At 39.0% G+C, this 19,572-nt stretch overlaps 1 protein-coding gene across 1 annotated transcript in view; it reads right to left on the bottom strand.

Annotated features, from left to right (window-relative positions):
* The window catches only part of fah (fumarylacetoacetate hydrolase (fumarylacetoacetase)), a 66,709-nt gene that overhangs the window by 4,779 nt on the left and 42,358 nt on the right, over positions 1-19,572 (bottom strand). Inside the window, exons 12-13 of the mRNA XM_069662544.1 lie at positions 5,737-5,838; positions 5,031-5,148 (exon numbers count right to left, since the gene is read on the bottom strand). Of these exons, the coding sequence (XP_069518645.1) occupies positions 5,031-5,148; positions 5,737-5,838 (220 nt within the window). The remainder of the gene's footprint in view (positions 1-5,030; positions 5,149-5,736; positions 5,839-19,572) is intronic.

Genomic DNA, 19,572 nt, shown 5'->3' with positions numbered 1-19,572 from the left:
ACTGTGTCTAGAGATAACTTTGGTTATGATTTTGCACTATACAAATAAAATTTGATTGATTTGATTGATTGTGATAAAATGGACGTATGATTGAAAAATATATTAAATATATAAAGAATAAACTTTGTGGTTGCTCATTCAGTGTCTAGTACATATTCATGTGTACTACAAGGGTGCGTTGCTCGGAACAAATGTGTCGTACAAACCACCTGGCTGAATAAGTTACACAAAGGTAGTGTATGCATGATAAGATCCAACCATACTTGTATGGGAAGATCGGTGTGAATTTTGTGTGGATGATAAGCCCATTGGATGTGCAAGCATACTGTATCTGTCCTACTGAGTCTGTCCTGACCTTCTATCAGGTCCTGCTTAATTGATGGTAGACAAATAGGGAAAAAATGTGGTTGAGGATGTTTCACTCTGGCACTATATAACACAGGGTTTTTCCTTTAATAGGCACATTGAGTACTGATTGTTAAAGAAGGTGTAGAGTAGGTTTAGAAGAAATAGAACAGGGAAAGAAAGTAGGGAAACAGATGGAATTGGCAAGGTTTCCAAAAGTGGGAAAGGGAAGCAGAACTAAGCGAAGCAAAGTCAATAGCAGGTTTGAAGATTAAGCAAAAAATGGAAGATGAAAGTGTATGTGAAAAACAGAGAGAGAAAAACAAATGTAGGGTAAGAGATAGGGCGATCCTGCCTCCATTTGCTGCCTGCCGCCCCTTCTGGTCATGAGACACATCCCACAACAGCTGAGTAGACTCATGATGACCCTGAGCAGAAGGGGGAAGGGGGGCCTGACCTGGCCAAACTTCATTTGACCCCTGAAAGGACAAAGACTAACCTTGTTCCACTCATAAAGTCTCCATTAGCAGTGTCATTTGACTATTGGTTGTGGAGCAAGAGGGCTGTGCAACAAATGCCCATGATGATGTGTCCAAATCCGAAGCCAAGGCCAACAGGAGGAGAAGTGTTGGTTTACAGGCCATGGTGACAACATTTAGGACACAAGTCATGCATGCTGAGAGACAGAAGAAGAAGGGGTTCACATCTGAGATTTCAAGGAAAGTATGACAGCATTGACCGCCACAAGCTGAGGTGCTACAGATGTGAAGGTTTTGGTCATAAGTCAAGTGATTGTGCTAAGCCAGGAAAAGAGCAAATGTGGTGGACAAGATCAGAGGGACCCCTGGCCACATGCACCACCTCAGGGGCTGTTCACTCCCCAGGATTGCCGTTGACACAGCCATAGGAGACAGCCGAGGCAGGTCGGGGGAGCAACACACACACACACACACACAGCAGGTTTATAAGCAGCTTATCAAGGTGCCATTGTGGAATGCCCTAATTCACATCCTTCTCTTTCACAGGTGTTAGCAAAACACATGTTGGGTTTCTATGATTGATTTGGCAAATGCATATTTAGCATTCCTGTTTGTCCTGACTCACAGTTCTGGTTTGCTTCCACATTCAATGCTTAGCGTTATTCATTGAGAGCCAATGTGTAGCAGCACACTTGTTCAGTATGTTGATGACCTCTTGGTGTGTTTTCCCTACACAACAGTATTGTCAAGCTGAAACAGAGTTGTTGCTGCAGCTTGGTGCACGATCAGTGTGTTACCTTGGCCATATCATCACTCCAGAGGATAGTAAATTGGGTCCAGAGTGCATCCATTTTTCAAATTATGCTCTTTTTAGGCTAAGCAGGCTATTGCCTTCCATGGATTTGTGATACTGCGGCAATCTCCCAACCCCTGTACAACATGACTTGTGGGGAAAGACATCTGACTATGACTGACAATCTGACTTGGACTTGACTTGACAGAAACAGTATTGACTGACTTAGGGCCCGATCAGACAGAGCGCGGTTAAGCAGCTGGGGGCAGCTTTTTTGTCATTGTTTTCAATAAGAGGGATGGTTTCTGCACGCTGCTTTTGCGTTCCAGAGTGCCGCGTTCGCGTTTTTCCACTCTGTGCGCCTCGCATTTTTGGGGAAACACTCTAAACGCCTCGAGTTGCAAAAACTTCAACTCTGCCGTTTTTTCTGATTGTCCAATTGGATGAAAGGAGATGCAGCCTTCTGTCAGTTTACAATATAACTGTTAGGTTAATGATAGCTAATGATTCGGTGGTTGCCATCAGTAGAAAAAAAAGGCACAGCGAGCTGCTCTGTTTTTTAACTGTAGGCTTCAACAAAAACGGCAGTGCGGTGCGCCTCGTATTTTACAGCCTGAAAACGCGCTCTGTCTGATCGGGTCCTTAAGAAAGCTCATATACTTACATCCACCACACTGCAACTTGCATTCAAAAGCCAAACTGATTTGATTTATACTGATACACATACACACGACCCATCAAAGGTGGGCAGAAATTGATTGATGTCACTAAGGGTGCAAGAGGGCACAGAGGGAAGTGGCATTGGTATGTCACCCCAAAAGAAGATGTATATAAATTGAAAAAGGAACTGTTCAAGTAATACAGTATGTTATTATTGTTAGTGTACTTTTCCTTTGGTATTATTTGTAGTATAATTGTAGTTGTGGTGTATTGTGTTTTTATTTATTTATTTATTTTTTGCAAATTCATGAAATTTGAACTCAAACTGATTAACCTATAACATGGTTTGTGATGTAATGTTTAATACAATTGACAATATATGTTCACACTTTGTGTCAAAAGGAGGGAATGTGGGAATTTTCCAACTTCCTTAAATTTAGGACTTATATGGGGGGCAATTTCATTTACAATGACATCTGATTAATAAGTCGCTAACTTTTGTGCGTGAGTACCATTTGGAAGTGTGTTTGTAATGATCCACTGGCGGATCTCAACTCCGTGAACAGATCAATGATGAGCAGTGAGAGGAGGGGGCAGCTCTTTTAACAGTTTATTGTAAAGTCCAGACTCGATAGGTGTTTACAAGTTTAACTGTCTGTGATGCAGCTTCATTTTTTTAATCATGCGTGCAACAGCAACTCTATATAATAATCCCTGTCATGCGTAATGCTCCAGACTGTCACGTCTTGTCATTTATGTTAAGTTCACACCTTTCAGTTCAGTCCTGTCTTTTGTGTTTCCCATCCTGTTTTATTTTGTAGTAATGTCTCTCCTCTCGTTTCAGAAAACTTCACTTCCTGTCCTGATGTGTTTCCCGCCTTTGTGATTGTCGTCCCCGCCCTCATTGTTTCCACCTGTGTCCCATTACCTGGTGTGTGTATATATAGTCTGTCTCCCTTTGTCCTGTGCCTGTTCGTCTTGTCATGTTAAGAGATTCGGATCAGTCAGGTTGTTTGTTAGGGTTTTTTTGAAAAGACCAGTTTATCTTTGAGATTTCTAGTTAGTCTTCCTTTACTGATTTTTCCAGCCTTGCTGTGATTTTGTTTTGTTACTTTAGCCTTTTATGCCAGTTTCATACTGTGAGTTTGTACATACTGTGGCTTGTTTTTTACTCAAATAAAGAGTCTTTTTTGTTGAACTTTTGAGTCCTGCGCCTGGGTCCTTTACTTGGTTCTTGTCACAGACTCTACAAATGTGGCGAAGTGTGCCCGTGTACCAGGGTTGAGCCTCGCACAGCCTGGGACTGATTGGTCTCCCGATTACAATAATAATGACAGAATATTAACAGAATGTATTTACAGACAAATACATTTTTTGATCACACAAAAGGTGGAATTGTTGTCATAATCAGTGTAATTTGTTGTAAATCATCACACGTGACGCTACTCAGCCAATCAAATCTGTCACTCAGATTGCGACTGTACCAGTGGGTGTGTGAGAATACAGAAACAGACTGAGGAGCCAGCCGACAAGAGAGTTACAGAGACACAGTGGGAGAAAATAAGTGAGTTAAGGAAAGTAGACATGGCGTGGTGTAAAATGAGAGCAGTAGAGAAAACCAAGCTTTTAAGACTGGACAGACTCGTATGTGTTCCGTGACTGTGGGGATTATTAAACGCGGACATTGGGTTAACAGAGACAAACAGTGTCAGACAGAGACTTCAGGCTGCAGTTTTGTTCAAACACTTCATTTATAAACCTGAGAGTTACACAGAGCTACATCAGGCTTCATCATCATGACTGGTTTTCCTCTTATTTCCACACTTCTGTTCTTATATGTGCCGGTATGTGCCCTCTCTCTCCCCCCCCCGCTCTCTCCAGCAGTCCATCAGTGTAGTCTAATGCAACTGCATTTCGGCAAAACATATAATAACATTTAGCAAACATAAAATAAATTATAAAGTGAATCCCCCTATTATGTTCAAATCTTGATAATTCTGTCAGGAGGCAGAGAGATAGCAGCTTAAGTGAAGAGGTAAAGCTGTCTCTCTCGTTCATTTGATTTCTGCATGGACAACATTATACTACCAGTAGTACCTGCCATTATATTATTTGTTTTCATTTACAAATAAAGACACTTCCATCATAAACTGGGGCATAAAATAAACCCAAAATACATGAAATGAAGGTTTTGACACAAAATTTTCTGGGGAGACCCCCTAGACCCCCCAACATACTGTAGCGACCGGGCAAGGGGCCCTCGCCTGAGGCACAAAGCATTATGGGACTGTTGATGTTCACATTGTTTTAGTGTGTTTTAATGACAGTGTGTTCATGTTTTGATTGTTGTGGTTATGTTGTCGTTATGTAATGTGTTTTCAGTGTTTGTGTGGCTAGGAAAGCATTACAGTTTATCTAGCAATGTAGCCACCATGACCACAACAATCATGACCCCCCCCCCACCTCTGGTTGTACAATACTAACAAACACTATATTTCCTTACCAAATATAGAAGTATTCATTATTATTATTATTGTTAAATTATGAGAGCTCTGTGTAAAAGTTATTAGCGTTGTTTTAAAACTATTTAGCCTAATTGTATTTTCTTTATTTGATTTCACAGATGTTCAAAATGTATAAACGTATGCTACTGAATCATAACGCAGGTCAGACATTATGATGTTCCGGACCTTTGCTTGAGAAAAAAAATCTCTAACTGGACCTCTTTCAAGTTTGAGTACCCCTGGTCTAACCTGTGATGATGACTTCATCTCCATCCTTCAAGAAGGTTCTGGTTTCTCCTCCTCCAAGATCTATGCTCCTAGATCCCCTCCATGAAAGTTCCAGCATGGAGCCAAAAGTCTCTGGATCCTGTTGGGATACAGCACACAGTATTAGTAATACAAATACTACAAACATGACTACAAATGTACTGCACACAGATATGGTTTAAATGAGCATTCTCCTCTTCGTAGTATTTGATTTATTTTTTTGCTTTGCTTGTGGAAGTTAATCTGTCAACAGTTATGCATAATCCATAATGGTCAAATTGTCAATGAGAGGTTAAAGCCCCTTGGTGTATTTATTACATTTGATTACCGCATACTTTGAATTACTGACATAAATTCCTGCTTGGATAAATCTGATTCTTTATGTAACACATTTAAGACACAACACAGAGGTTGTAATTTTCTTTACAGCAGAATGAAAAGAAAAGAGAGATTTAAAAGAGATAGGTATGATGTGTCAAATCAAGGCCATCATTTTGTAAAATAAAGAAGCCAGAATATTAACATATTAGGGCTTTTAATAAATATTCTTAAAAATCTGTCTTGCAGTATAAAAATATGCAACATTCAATTTAAATTATTGGGCATCAAATGTCAGGCCAGACCTGACCATAGATTGCCGATTTATTACTCAGCAAGTACTGACAATACTGTACATGCAGACACTCACAGGTCCACTGATTGTACCAGAAGCCAGCAGGTCTCCAGGTCTGACGTTGCAGCCATTAACTGTATGATGGGTGAGTTGCTGCTTCATGGTCCAGTACATGTACTATTGACAGAGAGAGAGAGACGGAGCTCACAATGGAAGAATATATAAAGACAATCAGACTTTAAGACTATAAATGAGGCTGGTTAGACATGCTTCTGCAACCTGGTCATGACTGATAGCCCTGTGGGAGTCTGCGATAACAACATTAGGGAGTCAAATAATGTTCACAAATAATTTCACAGCCCACAGTTGTATTTCATGTTTTGTGTGCATGTGAAAAAATTGCATTCAAGTATCTTAATTTATGATTGTTTAAAAAAAAAATGTTCTAGATGTTAAGATTTGCAAATGTGTAAAAAGTTTTTGTAGCGTAGTGTATTTAAAATTTGTGCCACGATATTTTCAGCGTTTTCATTACAGACACAAACTTCCTATCTGCATGTGTGAACCTACAACCTACGAGCTACTTGTTACACGTATTTTGACCATTTCTTAATGCCTCAGCTAACCAGTTATTCAGCTCGCCTCCACGTTGTCCAATCAGAGGAAGCTTAACTGTCCAATCAGGGCAAAACAGATTGAAGGATCCTAGTTCGAACCCCAAACAAAGTCGGCCTTTCTGTGTGTAGTTTGCATGTTCTCCCTGTGCATGTGTTGGTTCCCTCCGGGTACTCCGGCTTCCTCCCACAGTCCAAAGACTTGTCAGGTTAATTGGTGACTCTAAAATTGCCTGTAGGTGTGGGTGTGAGCGTGAATGGTTGTCTAACTGGCGATCAGTCCAGGGTGTACCCTGACTCCCGCCCAATGACAGCAGGGATAGGTTCCAGCCCCCCACGACCCTTAACAGGATAATAACAATAACAATAACAATAACTTTATTGATCCCCAAAGGGAAATTAACTTGTCTGGCATCTCAGACAAGTGCCAGGGTTGCCATTTACTGAAGAATGAAAAAGTCTGATGGCTGTGGATACACAAGATCTTCTATATCTCTCCATCCTGCAGTGAAGAGAGAGAAGCCGTCCACCACCGTTGTTTCTTTGATCCATCAAGGTGTTATGAAGTGGATGATCTGGGTTGTTTAGAATGGCCTCAACCTTCTTCACATGATTGAAGTCTCCTGATATAATTAAAAGTGCCTCAGGATGTTTAGTCTGAATCCTGGCAACTATTTCATGGAGAACTTCACATGGAACTTCAGCAGTTGCCTTCGGTGGGATGTACATCAGTATTGTTATGATATGACTGACTTCTCTGGTACATAGTATGGTCACATACCAACTGACAATAATTCAATATCTAGACAACACATCTTCTCCTTGACAGCAGCACGAGCAGGACAACACCATCTCCAGCCCACAAACAAAGCCAGACCCCCTCCTTCTCTCTTGACACTAGCTTTAGCACCTCTGTCTGACCATATGAGAGTGAAGCCAGGTAGGTTCAGCTGGAGTTAAGTGTGTGCACACTGACTATAAAAAGCCAGCATTAATGGAGCCCCGATACCACGATTTACCATGGCAAAGGTACACAAAAAGAGGTCCTCCTACGTCACACCAGTGGAGCTCGAAATCCACACGCGGATGTACAGCGAATACGAGCATGTTTTAAGAAAAATAAAGTAACACGACTGCAGCTGCAAAAGAGAGAGAAGCGATGTAGGAAGAAATTGCTGCTCGAGTAAATTCGCAAGTTTGAACTGGTCTATTTATTTAATATTTAATCACGACTGGAAGAGAAGCTAAAATTTATATTAACTTAAGAGAAATCCAGCAGGAGAAAAACGTACATGGAAGCAGTTAAAAATAAAATACCAGAACATCATTCAAAGGTGTGGCTCAGGCAGAACAGGCTCATGGCTGAACCTCAATTCAATCATATTTTAAATATTAAACAAATGAAATATCAGTCAGTGGCTGTTTTAGTGTGCATTAGCTTTATCCCTAACATGATGCTGAATTCACATACATTATAATTTATGTTGATTAAACTGAATTGTGATAGTTTTAGTCTTATTTGAGTGCTTTCGGCAGTGGTGGTGGAAAATCTAAAGATGACTTTGACACAGATTTGTCTTTTGATTTTTTTTATCATAATTATAAAAGACTTTTGCAAAGGGGTCAGAGCACCACAGAGACGCAATATTTATTTTTTAATTCGGTAACTGCTCAAACGCGTGTCATATGGGCTGAATGAATGAGGAAGTCGAATGAGGGTTTTATAGCCTCGAGGGAGGAGACACAGCGAAACTCTGAGTTTCCTGAAGAAAACCTGCTTCCGACCATGTTAGGTTCACAGACACAGTTACCATAGTAACCAACTCAGAGTTAAAGTAACCTCTCTTTCTGAAACGGCAAACCCGAGGTTTCCCTCATTTCAGGGTTAACAAACTCGGGGTTTTCACTAAACCTGCTTTCTGAAATGGACCCCTGGTCCAGCCAGTTTTCTTCACAAGGAGAAATTCAGTCAAGACACACCAGACAGTCCTGTCACCTGCAGAAGTTCTGTACTTTCATAGCGCTTTTCTAGTCTTTGCGACCACTCAAAGCTGCTTTTATCACATTCACCCATTCATACACTGATGGCAGAGGCTGCTACGTAAAGTGCCCAACTGTCAATCACTTATCACATTCATACCCATTGGCTATGCCACCGGGAGCAATTTGGGGTTCAGTGTTTTGCCAAGGACACTGTAGCTGGGGATCGAACCTCCAACCTTCTGATTGAAAGATGACAGACTGTACCACTGAGCCACAGCCACCCGGTAGACTGAGACCACTGAGGAGTAGCACTGAGCGCCACAGGAAGTCTTTTCTACCTGTGGCCCTAAAATTGTATAAGTCCTCCCCGTTCAGCAGGAGAAAAGATGGAGCATGATGGGACTTTTCATCACCGTACTGCATAATCGCAATTAATCGCATGGTTGTCCATAGTTAACTCGCAATTAATCGTAAATTAATGGCACATTTTTTAACTATTGTAAAAAGATATATTTTTCTTTTTTTTTTAATTTGTGGATTAACATGACAAACAAGATAGAGACATTGAACAGAAAACAAACAAACAAATAAACAGAACAAACTAACAAACCAACCAAAAAAAACCCCAATAGCATAGAAGCATATACGTCAGGTATGGTGTGTGTGTGTGTGCGTGTGTGTGTGTGTGTGGGTGGCTGGATGTTTGTATGAGAGGTTCAGTTTGTGTTGAGGATCCCGGACAGGTGGGGGGTATGGCAGTTGTGGCACAGAAATAAGTGAATAAAATACAGAAATGAATAACTAGGTGTGATGTTATTGTATTATAGGGTGGTATAATAATTATCATAAATATTATATATAGTATAATGATATAGTTTAACCTAATTACATAAGCAACAACCAAATATAATATAACAATATAATGATATGTTACCACAATACGATATAATATAATATATAATATGATATAATGTACAATATAGTATTGTGTATTATGATAATGAGCATTATGATAATTACTCAAAATGTTGTATAGCAATGAGGGGCGAGGCCGGACGGGGGCATCGGAGAGACCCCCGGCCCCTAGAGCAGCGGTCCCCAAACGGCGGACCGCGGTCCGGATCCGGACCCAACTGCCGTCGTCTTCGGACCCGGACCTATTTACAGTTTTGACAGGTGCATCTATTTTAGCCTGCGCAGCTTTTTTGTCTTTGGGGGTCCAAGAAACTCGCAGACCAATGAATTTGTTGTAAATCATCACACGTGACGTTACTCAGCCAATCAAATCTGTCACTCAGATCGCGACTGACCCAGTGGGTGTGTGAGAATACAGATATAGACTGAGGATTCAGCCGACAAGAGAGTTACAGAGACACAGTGGGAGAAAATAAGTGAGCTAGGGAAAAGCAGACATGGCGTGGTGTAAAATGAGAGCAGTTGAGAAAACCGAGCTTTTAAGACTGGACAGACTCGTATGTGTTCCGTGACTGTGGCGATTATTAAACGCGGACATTGTCTGACACTGTCACTCCGTTTGTCTCTGTTAACAGAGACTCCAGGCTGCAGTTTAGTTCAAACATTTCATTGATAAACCTGAGAGTTGCACAGAGCAACATCAGGCTTCATCATCATGACTAGTTTTCCTCTTATTTCCGCACTTCTGTTCTTATATGTACCGGTATGTGCCCTCTCTCTCTCCCCCTCGCTCTCGCTCTCTCCAGCAGTCCGTCAGTGTACAGTGCGTTTAAATATCATTTATTTCATAGTAATTGCCCGTTTTAAAACTCACTATGACTCACCATGAGAAAAAAGACTAATGCAACTGCATTTCGGCAAAACATATAATACAATTTGGCAAACATGAAATAAAATATAAAGTGAATCCCCCTATTATGGTCAAATCTTGATTATTCTGTCAGGAGGCAGAGAGATAGCAGCTTAAGTAAAGAAGAGGTAAAGCTGTCTCTCTCTTTCATTTGATTTCTGCATGGACAACATTATACTACCAGTAGTACCAGACATTATATTATTTGTTTTCATTTACAAATAAAGACACTTCCATCACAAACTGGGGCATAAAATAAACCCAAAATACAGGAAATAAAGGTTTTGACACTCAAAATTTCCTGGGGGACACCCCCCAACATACAAACACACACTATATTTCCTTACCAATATTGAAGTATTCATTATTATTATTGTTAAATTATGAGAGCTCTGTGTAAAAGTTATTAGCGTTGTTGTAAAAACTATTTAGCCTAATTGTATTTTCTTTATTTGATTTGACAGATGTTCAAAATGTATAAATGTATGGTACTGAATCATAACGCAGGTCAGAAATTATGATGTTCTGGACCTTTGCTTCAGAAAAAAAATCTCCAACTGGACCTCTTTCAAGTTTAATTGAGTACCCCTGACCTATATGTTTAAGAGATATGGATATTTTTAATCAAAGTCACCAAAGAAAATCATAAATAAAAATGTCGTAAGAAAAGCAGGTGGGGATAAAAATAAAGAAATACATAAATGATCAAATAAATAATAATAATAATAACAATAGTAATCGGACATATTAATCTATAATGATAATAATGATAGTAATAATAGTAATAATAACTGAATAATTATTATCATTATAATTTTAATAATAAAATATAGTGGCAATCATAGCAATAACAATTTTTTAACAGCAATTACTTTGGTGTTTGTTGCAGAAAGCTTGGGCTGTGTTACATGCACATATACATACATACATAGTTATGTTGTTGTAGTTAATGCATTTAGTTAATATATTTCCATTCAAAATAAGAGATCTTGTACGCAGAGTAAATGATGAAAATATCATGTAAATAAAAAATAAAAATATATATAAATAAAAATAAAGTAAAAGCCAGAAATAAAATTGATTAGGTTATTGGCTTTGGAAATACTAAAAGCAGCAATAATAGTAAAAAGAAAAGAAAAGAAACAAGAAAACAAAACAGGACAAAGCAAAACAAAACAAACCAACATATATATATACGTGCATGCCTGCAATATGACTGCATGACTGCATGTGTATTGATAATGAGGGTTTTTCTAATTGTTAGTTTATAATATACAATATTACATATTATACAATGTTATAAATAAATTATAAATAGATAGAAATAGAATAATGATCAATAAATGCGTAAATAAGATTTTCTAAAGAGGGAAAAAACAAACAAACAAAAAGGAATAATAATAATAATAATAATAATAATAATAATAATAATAATAATAACAAAAAGAAATAAATTTGTGGTGATTAGGTTGTTGGCTCTGAAAATTAATCGTAGTAATACTATTATGGTTAATACTAAAATGTATATGTATTTATAATTATATTTATGAAATTATAATATATAACATTACACTGAGAATAAAAGATTAAGATAACAGAGACAAAGAAGCTAAAGATAATGATGATTAACAGAGCTCACTGGCGTTGAGCGTGGGGTCAGAAGTCAGTGGTGGTGGTTTTGTAATTTAAGGAGACTAGGATAGGGTCTAGGGACTAGGAGACAGGGTCTTGTGCATGAATTACTGTTGTTGCTTCTATCTGAGAGAGATAGTTAGTGGCCTTGTCTTGGGCGAAGAGCTCTGTAGAAAGGGGTAAACTCGAGATAGCCAGGCGCCTCAGCTAAAGTCATAACAATAACACCTTGCTTTGTCTCTGTGAGAGGGAGTTCTTTCTGTAATGTATAACATACACTGTGAACCTTGATTCTGTGTCTGACAGCTAGACAGCTGCGTTCTGTGTAGTACTGTTCTGACCCAGCTTGCCCATGTTGATATTTAAAGAATGCATCATCTTGTGCAATACTTCCGCCTATGTATTATTTATTAGTACCATGTGCAGTATCAGGAGGAATAAAATACTCTTAATAACTAATAATCTTGTGCAATAAAATCTCTTACTTTGTAATAACTGTCAATTTACCTGCCACCATTACTTCCTGCCTACTTTTATAGATTTTTCGGTTAGGCACTGTCTCTTGTGCATTAACACATACATTTCATATTTTATATTTGAGTTGTTGTTTGTATTTTGTATGATTTGTATTGTACTGCATTATAGCTATCTGGCACTGTAATTTCCTTTGGGATTAATAAAGTATCTTATCTTATCAAGAAAAATGGCGAAATTTTCTTGGTTTTTAGATGTGTTTTTCCTTTGTATATAATTGTGTTTGACATGAAAAATGTATATCTGAATTGTGAAATCTTATAGAGAATCAATCAATTTCTATTTTTAAAGGCAATTCAAAATACACTTGCCCTATGTCATTTCTTATAGCATGTAAAATGGTTACCATGATGTAATTTTGTTTACAAATTTGGGAATAAATGCTTATTTAAGTCACACATTATGTACAAAAAGACCCTATAGCAGGGCTGTGCAAAGTTGCAGTGTAAAAGTTACACATACTGATTAACAAACGTTGAAGTTTTGTGAAAGAGAAAATGAATGACTATAAATAACCACAGCAGTAATTAACTACATGTTAATTAAGGTAAACTTACTTGCATTTTTTTTCATCACGTCATGCTTGCTTTGTTTACATTAGGTTTTTTTGTTTAAACTTTATTGAGTACTACATCCATATACATTTCATTTACATTTACCGGACCATAGATGAACATGATGAATTTTATGATTATATTCTAATATAATAGATAATAATTATATAGATTTATGTAGATATTTATAAAATAATATACATATATATTCTAATATATATTATATATAATTATATTGTATAGAATATATTATTAAGTACGTATTAATTGATTATTAAATTATTATATTAAAAAATATATATACACTATATATACATATAAATATATAAGACTGTCCCAATTCAGAGGCTCCTTCAGATGCGGCCAACAAATGCGTCCTCCGTTTCCCTAGCTGCGAAGGATCCACCCAATGGATTCACTGTATCCCGAGATGCATTGCGCGCAATTCAAACGAAATGGCGGACTAGTAGCTTTCTCTGGACCCCTGCAGCTCTTTTGTCTGGTAATATGGCTAAGTTTGTAAGTCGTAAAACCTAACAAGCCAGAGTTACACAGACCTACACACTCCTTTGCGCTTCCCTGTGAGCAGGTTCCCAGTCACAATGTTAATGTTAATGTTATAGAGAATGTGTCTGCCTAGGATGACCATACATCCTGATTTGATCAGGACCATTCCGCTTTCATGCTCCGTGTCCCGTGTCCTGATAAATATCTCTAAAACACTAATATGTCCCGGTTTTGAACAGGCCCTGTCCTGATTTTGACCAATTGAAATAGAAATGATGCACCATGCTTACAACACTGTTTTGTCTGTATGTCAATCAATGTCACTGCCAAGGCTGTTGCTGTTTTAACCAATAGAAAACATCACTAATGCCCATCTTATCATACTGACAGGACCTTCTGCATAACATCAGGTAGGCAAACTGTCATGCCATTTTTATGTTGTCATTTATCTGTTTAAGTTATATTGGCCTCAAGGTATTTCCAGGCCTACCTTGTTTTTGTTAAAACTTCTTCCAGTCAAGCCTTCCTTTTCCACGTGCTGCATTGTTTACAGAAAAAGAACCCGCTTTTCCTGTGATGTACTTTAATTAACAGGTCTTCGAGCTTTGCCGAAATTTCAACATCATGATGCAGATTAGTAACAAGTCAAAATGAAGCTTTGTCAGGTCTGTCATCAAGAGGAGAACAAAATTACTTTTAAAATACTGAACGGAGATCGGCACGATCATCTGATGATGCATTCAATGAGGTCGGGAAATCTGAACACTGATCGGCTTTCGTGACACAGCGTCAAGGGAATTTATCTCAAGTTGAATTTTAGATCTAGTACGGATTGTTGGCTGAACTTACATACAGACATCTGTTTTTAGAGATTAATGAGAAGGTAAATCATTGTCAGATGACGCTGATGGGATCTGCCTGCTTTTGCTCTCCACACAGAATGTTTTCCTGCTGTTACGTGCCGGCCACTCTGTTTGCTCTATCTCTCCCTCTCTGGTTCTCCCTCTACCGCTAGGTAACAGCAGAACAACTTGAGCATCCGCGATAGGACCGCCTCCTCATCAGAGAGGTGGGGGAATAAAAGGAGGCCAGTGGAAAAGGAAGGAGGAAAGACGCCGCATCACATGCCCAGGCGCAGTTCTGTGGGAAATCTTTCTTTTCCCTAAATTACAGGTTTTTTCTCTCTTTTCCCATGCACGGGTAGCATACTGGGGTTTGTTGTTTTAGTTTGTTATTTTAGTTTGGGTTGGAGCTTCCCGGTAGTTTAATTTTCGAATTCTTATTTCGTTAGATAGTGTTTCTTTTAGGAAGTGAAGGGGGATGGTCTGAGAGCGACGGCCAACTGCATCTTTTGTTCTTTTTGGCCGGGATCTCCAACCCCTTTTGTTTGTAACTCTAATATTTTCTTCTACTTAAAGGTATTTCGTTATAATAAAATTATGGTTCAACTTTGAGCTCTGGGTCATGGCGTCCTTTATGTGTTCGGTCACGAGAGCTGTTTTGTGTGTGTAACAGAGGCCGTAACACTGCATATTTCGCAGTCTGCTGATACGTGATTGGTCAATATTACTCAGACTACAAGTATACAACAAACAGAAACCAAAGCAATTGCAATCCCTTAAATCCACGTCCCTTTCTATAGATTCTACATTTCTACAATCCTTAAATAGAAATTACCGATCTGGTGATAAATAAATTAATATGTTTTGTGTTTTACTGGTGTTATATAGTTACATTTTTCAAATGTAAATGTAAATGTAAATTTTCGGTTGATCTTGGGAGACATGATTTTTCATTTGCTGAGGCACTTTCCATGGTGTACTGATGAAAGTTGCACTGATGAAATATCCAATTGTACCATGAGCTCATACATGTGGGTTTGCGGTAAAATCAAAGTGTCCCTATTTGGAGATTTGAAAATATGGTCACCCTATGTTGCCCCCCGACCCAGGCCTTTTATTACAGTGAATTCAAACTTACAACTTACATTCTGGCTAACATCAAAAGACTCACTTGAGCAACAAGATGGAGATATCCAAAAACTGTATGAAAATAAATAACTTTATGATTAAAATGTACATTTACTAATATGTTATGTGTAATAACCAACTGAAGATACTGGACTGATGCTTAATGTTTATTTTTGATTCTAAATGTACATAGAGGATGAGTGTTATCTGTCCACTCTCCCTCCCATCCCCCCCTTGCCTACAGATACTACAGTTCTGTGACTCTCTGAATTTCAGTTGTTCAAGAAACAGACAATTCATAAACCTATAGGCCAAACCCTTAATTAATACGTATTCTATTATCTGAATTATTTTACATTATCATGTTAGACTTATATTTCTGTAACATTTTTCCTAAAGTCTCCGATAGGAATGCATGTGCCCATTAGTGCTTAAGCCTAGGGAGGATGTTGAGAAGACATCCTGACACCTCCTCATGGGCTTTGCACTCAAAGTCATAAAGATGACAAAAGTAATGCTTCCCAGTGGTATCCCTGGTCCCCAGACACCTCAGGAAATGACCTTTCAGAAGATAAAGGGGTTAAACAGCAATAACCCTTATACCTCTCTAGTCACGCCTGGGTGGGAGCCATGGACCCCCTAACAAGGGATTAACAAATAAACACTTTCTTATGGACTTAACAACCCTCAGGCAAAACAAAGGGAATCAACAAGAATTGGTTGATAAGGACACTAATTGACAATAGTTGCCTTTCCTGTGTTTTGTATGTTGTGTGAATTTATCTGCCTGCAAGATCTCTCTGAGCACCTCTGCACGTCACAGGACACAGACACATTCCGGTGGTAGAGGGAGCATTGATGAGACTATTAAAGTTATTTCACTCATTTGGTGTACAAAGGGTATACAGATGCATATATATAAAATGTATGTGTTCAGGTATACATATTTGTCATAACTACTAAGGTTGTCATCTATGTGGTTGTTGAAATTGTTTAATACTTTTATTTCAATGGATCAAGTTTTATTCGGTGAGTGATATTAAGTATTTGGTCTTATTTCAAAGGAGAGAGAGCAAAACTTTCAAATATGGCATATATGGGAATTAAAAAGGTGAACCAAGCATGTTGGAAGGGACATCCAACCAACCCATGAAGGAAACTTCTGATTTCAGAACAATTAGAACTTTTGCCAGCGTGGATCCCTTATTGCTGCTTGTGCTCTTTCGCCTCTGGTTCTCACCTCGATGCTGCCCTGCAGAATGCTGGGCCAGAAAAATCGCGCCTGCTGCGACTCCTGAATCCTGAATCCTAAGTTGCACTGAACTTGCCTGAGAGTCAAATCTTGCAACTATTGAGTAAAGCTTTTGAATGAAGATGACGTTAGAGACAAGGACTTTGAACGGAAGAGACTTTGAATATGGCAAAGCTGCCATTATGACCACCTCAGCCAGAGGACATGAAGAGATGCTCCAGCTGCTGCTGAGAGAGATAGAGTGACACAGACTCAAAGCCTGCAGTCTGCCCATTGTCAGGTGAACAATACTATTTCAAGTGTTAAGAGTTGGTGTCAGACAATCGATGCTAAATTACCAATTGAGAAGTAGTATAGTATAGTGAGAAGTATTAGACCTAAACTAGGATCGTTAATCAAAATTATAGTTAAACCTAATATTAAATTGCTTCACAATCTTCCATGATGCTCCTCAAACTCTCCACTGCTGAATGGTGTTTTATACATTCAATCAATTGATAAAGCTCCAAAGATACGGTCACTGATTTGACTTGACTTAATGTCAATCCTATTTTGAGATTGTTCTTTGTGCAACCTATTCATTGTGCTCACTCATTTATTCCTCATTCATGTATTTTCTATTTACTAGTTTAGTCATGTAGTTAGTAGTTTAATAAATATTTCATTTATAAAGACCTTGATTCTGTGATTTGTGTGTGTATGAAATGGTAAAGTCACTGTACACCATGGCCAAGAACCTTGTAGCAACCCTGAGATCACAAGTCTAAATTAATTAATAACTAATTATATGTTTTCCTGTTTTGTAAAAATTGGGTGGCGTCCAACATTGAATTTATGGTAAACCTAAATTCTGTCATTTAGTAATGAACTAATCGTTTCTAGGAGCCGAAGATGAGTGCCCTCACTCCTCTTCAGCTTTTACACCAATGTCTGTAATAATGATGCAAAACTTGGAGTTATGGATTATTGTTACATAATTTGATATTAATTTGTTATTAATTATTGGTCCTTTGAGCCGCTACACATTCAATGTCCTATTAACCGACTACTCTCCAGTTAACAAAAATGTACTCACAAGATGTTTGTCTGAGGGCTGTAGCTAAATTTAAGGAAGCAATTCCAGCTGCTTTTAATTCTTTACTACATCTCTTTACTACAGAAAGTTCTTATGCTAATGTTAGTCCCTCCCAGCTTGATCAGTTTGTTGATAGTACTGCAGGTTTGCTGAGAAGTACTCTAGATTCGATTGCACCCTTAAAAAAAGAAGATTATTAAACGACAGAGGCTAGCTCCATGGTATGACTCGGAAACTCGTAACCTGAAGCAAAGGTTGCGTAAATTTGAAAGAATGTGGCGATCCACCAAAACAGAAGAGTCTCGTTTACTCTGGCAAAATAGTCTTTATAAATACAGGAAGGCCCTACGGCAGAAGATACGGCCCGTGGGCCAGATGCGGCCCGCCAGGAGGTCTCATCAGGCCCGCAAGACATTTTGGGGGACAGGAAGGGAAAAAAAAAAAAAACACACAAACACATATATATATATATATATATATATATATAGGCCTATGTATATGAGATTCTTATAGATATATATATATATATAGATGACTTTACCTGTGGATTACGAAAGTAGGACACGTACAAGAACATACTGTTGGAACTTCCGGGTGTCAGGCAGATGGAGTAGACGTTCTGCTTAGGTGCTCCGGTAAATTCTTAACTTTCCATACCACCCAGCCCTCTAATCCCCTACAATTCCAGGAATAATTCAATATTTTATTGTTTTTTCCCTCAATTTACCTTAAAATCCTTTCTAATGGCTTCCAAATCCACTAAACCGAGCAAAAAAGACGAGGCTACCCTCACGCTGGACGCCATTACCACGCTGCTTGAAAATCACCGGGAGGAGATAGCCATTGAATTTAGAACTTCCTTCTCTCAACTTGACTCCAAACTCGACCAGACACGACTCGCGGTGGAAGAAAATGGCCAACGTGTCTCCTCCCTTGAGCTCTCAAGTGAAGACCTTAGCCAGTGGGTTTTGGACCTCGAAGGCGTCTGTTCAACCCTGTACGAGGACAACATGAAACTAAAGGCTAAAGTGACTGACCTGGAAAGCCGCAGCAGACGCCAAAATGTACGCATCCTTGGCCTACCAGAGTCAATTGAAAGCGGATACCCCATTGAATACTTCTCTAAAGTGCTTTGCGAGATTTTTGGATCTGAGACGCTGTCAACCCCCCCTGATATTGACAGAGCCCATCGCTCGCTGGCTGCTAAACCGGCCCCCGGACAGCAACCGCGCCCGGTCATTCTACAGTTACACCGGTACCAGACGAAGGAGCTCCTCATGAGAGAAGCGTGGCGGAGAGGGAAACTCCAATATCGTGGCCAAACAGTACGTGTTGTGGAAGACTTCAGTCCAGAAATCATCAACCAGCGAGCAGAATATAAGGCCGTCATGGCAGAACTTTACGAGCGTGGACTAAAGCCTGCTCTACTCTACCCGGCGCGGCTTCGCCTCACACTGCAGAGCGGAGCCAGAAAGTGGATAAGCTCCGTTGGGGAGGCGCAAAAATACATCGATGGCCTTCCTCAGCCACCATTATCTACCTGATCGGGCAGACTGGTCAATCTGGACACTAAAAGAGGTAGCGATGTTTGCAGCGGTTTATTGGACGATGCTTTACACTTGCAGTACTAGTCTGCACGCTTTACGTCAATATAAACATGTCACTCATTCAGCCTGCACGTGAGTAACTCTGTTCTGCGTTCTTTGTTAATATCAACATGCGGTTTATAACTAAGTCAGGGACTAGAAATATATGTTTATGTATACCTTCTTCTTACCATAGATTACTACTGTGTTCAGTTCCCTCTGCTCACCAAAATATTGAGTTCAGTTATGGTGGACCAGCATTTACTTGTTCGTATTCAATTTCATTACCTATAATTGTGGCTCTGATTGCTCGCTTAACTCCTGACGCCCTATGATGGGGTAGTATTAGTTCCACTAATATGAAACAATTAAGCCAGAA

The sequence above is a fragment of the Semicossyphus pulcher genome, unplaced genomic scaffold (genome assembly GCF_022749685.1).
Source record: "Semicossyphus pulcher isolate SPU_LCO1_2020_fin unplaced genomic scaffold, fSemPul1.0.p SCAF_1, whole genome shotgun sequence".
Classification (NCBI taxonomy): Eukaryota; Metazoa; Chordata; class Actinopteri; order Labriformes; family Labridae; genus Semicossyphus; species Semicossyphus pulcher.
This window is presented reverse-complemented; position numbering and strand designations above follow the sequence as displayed.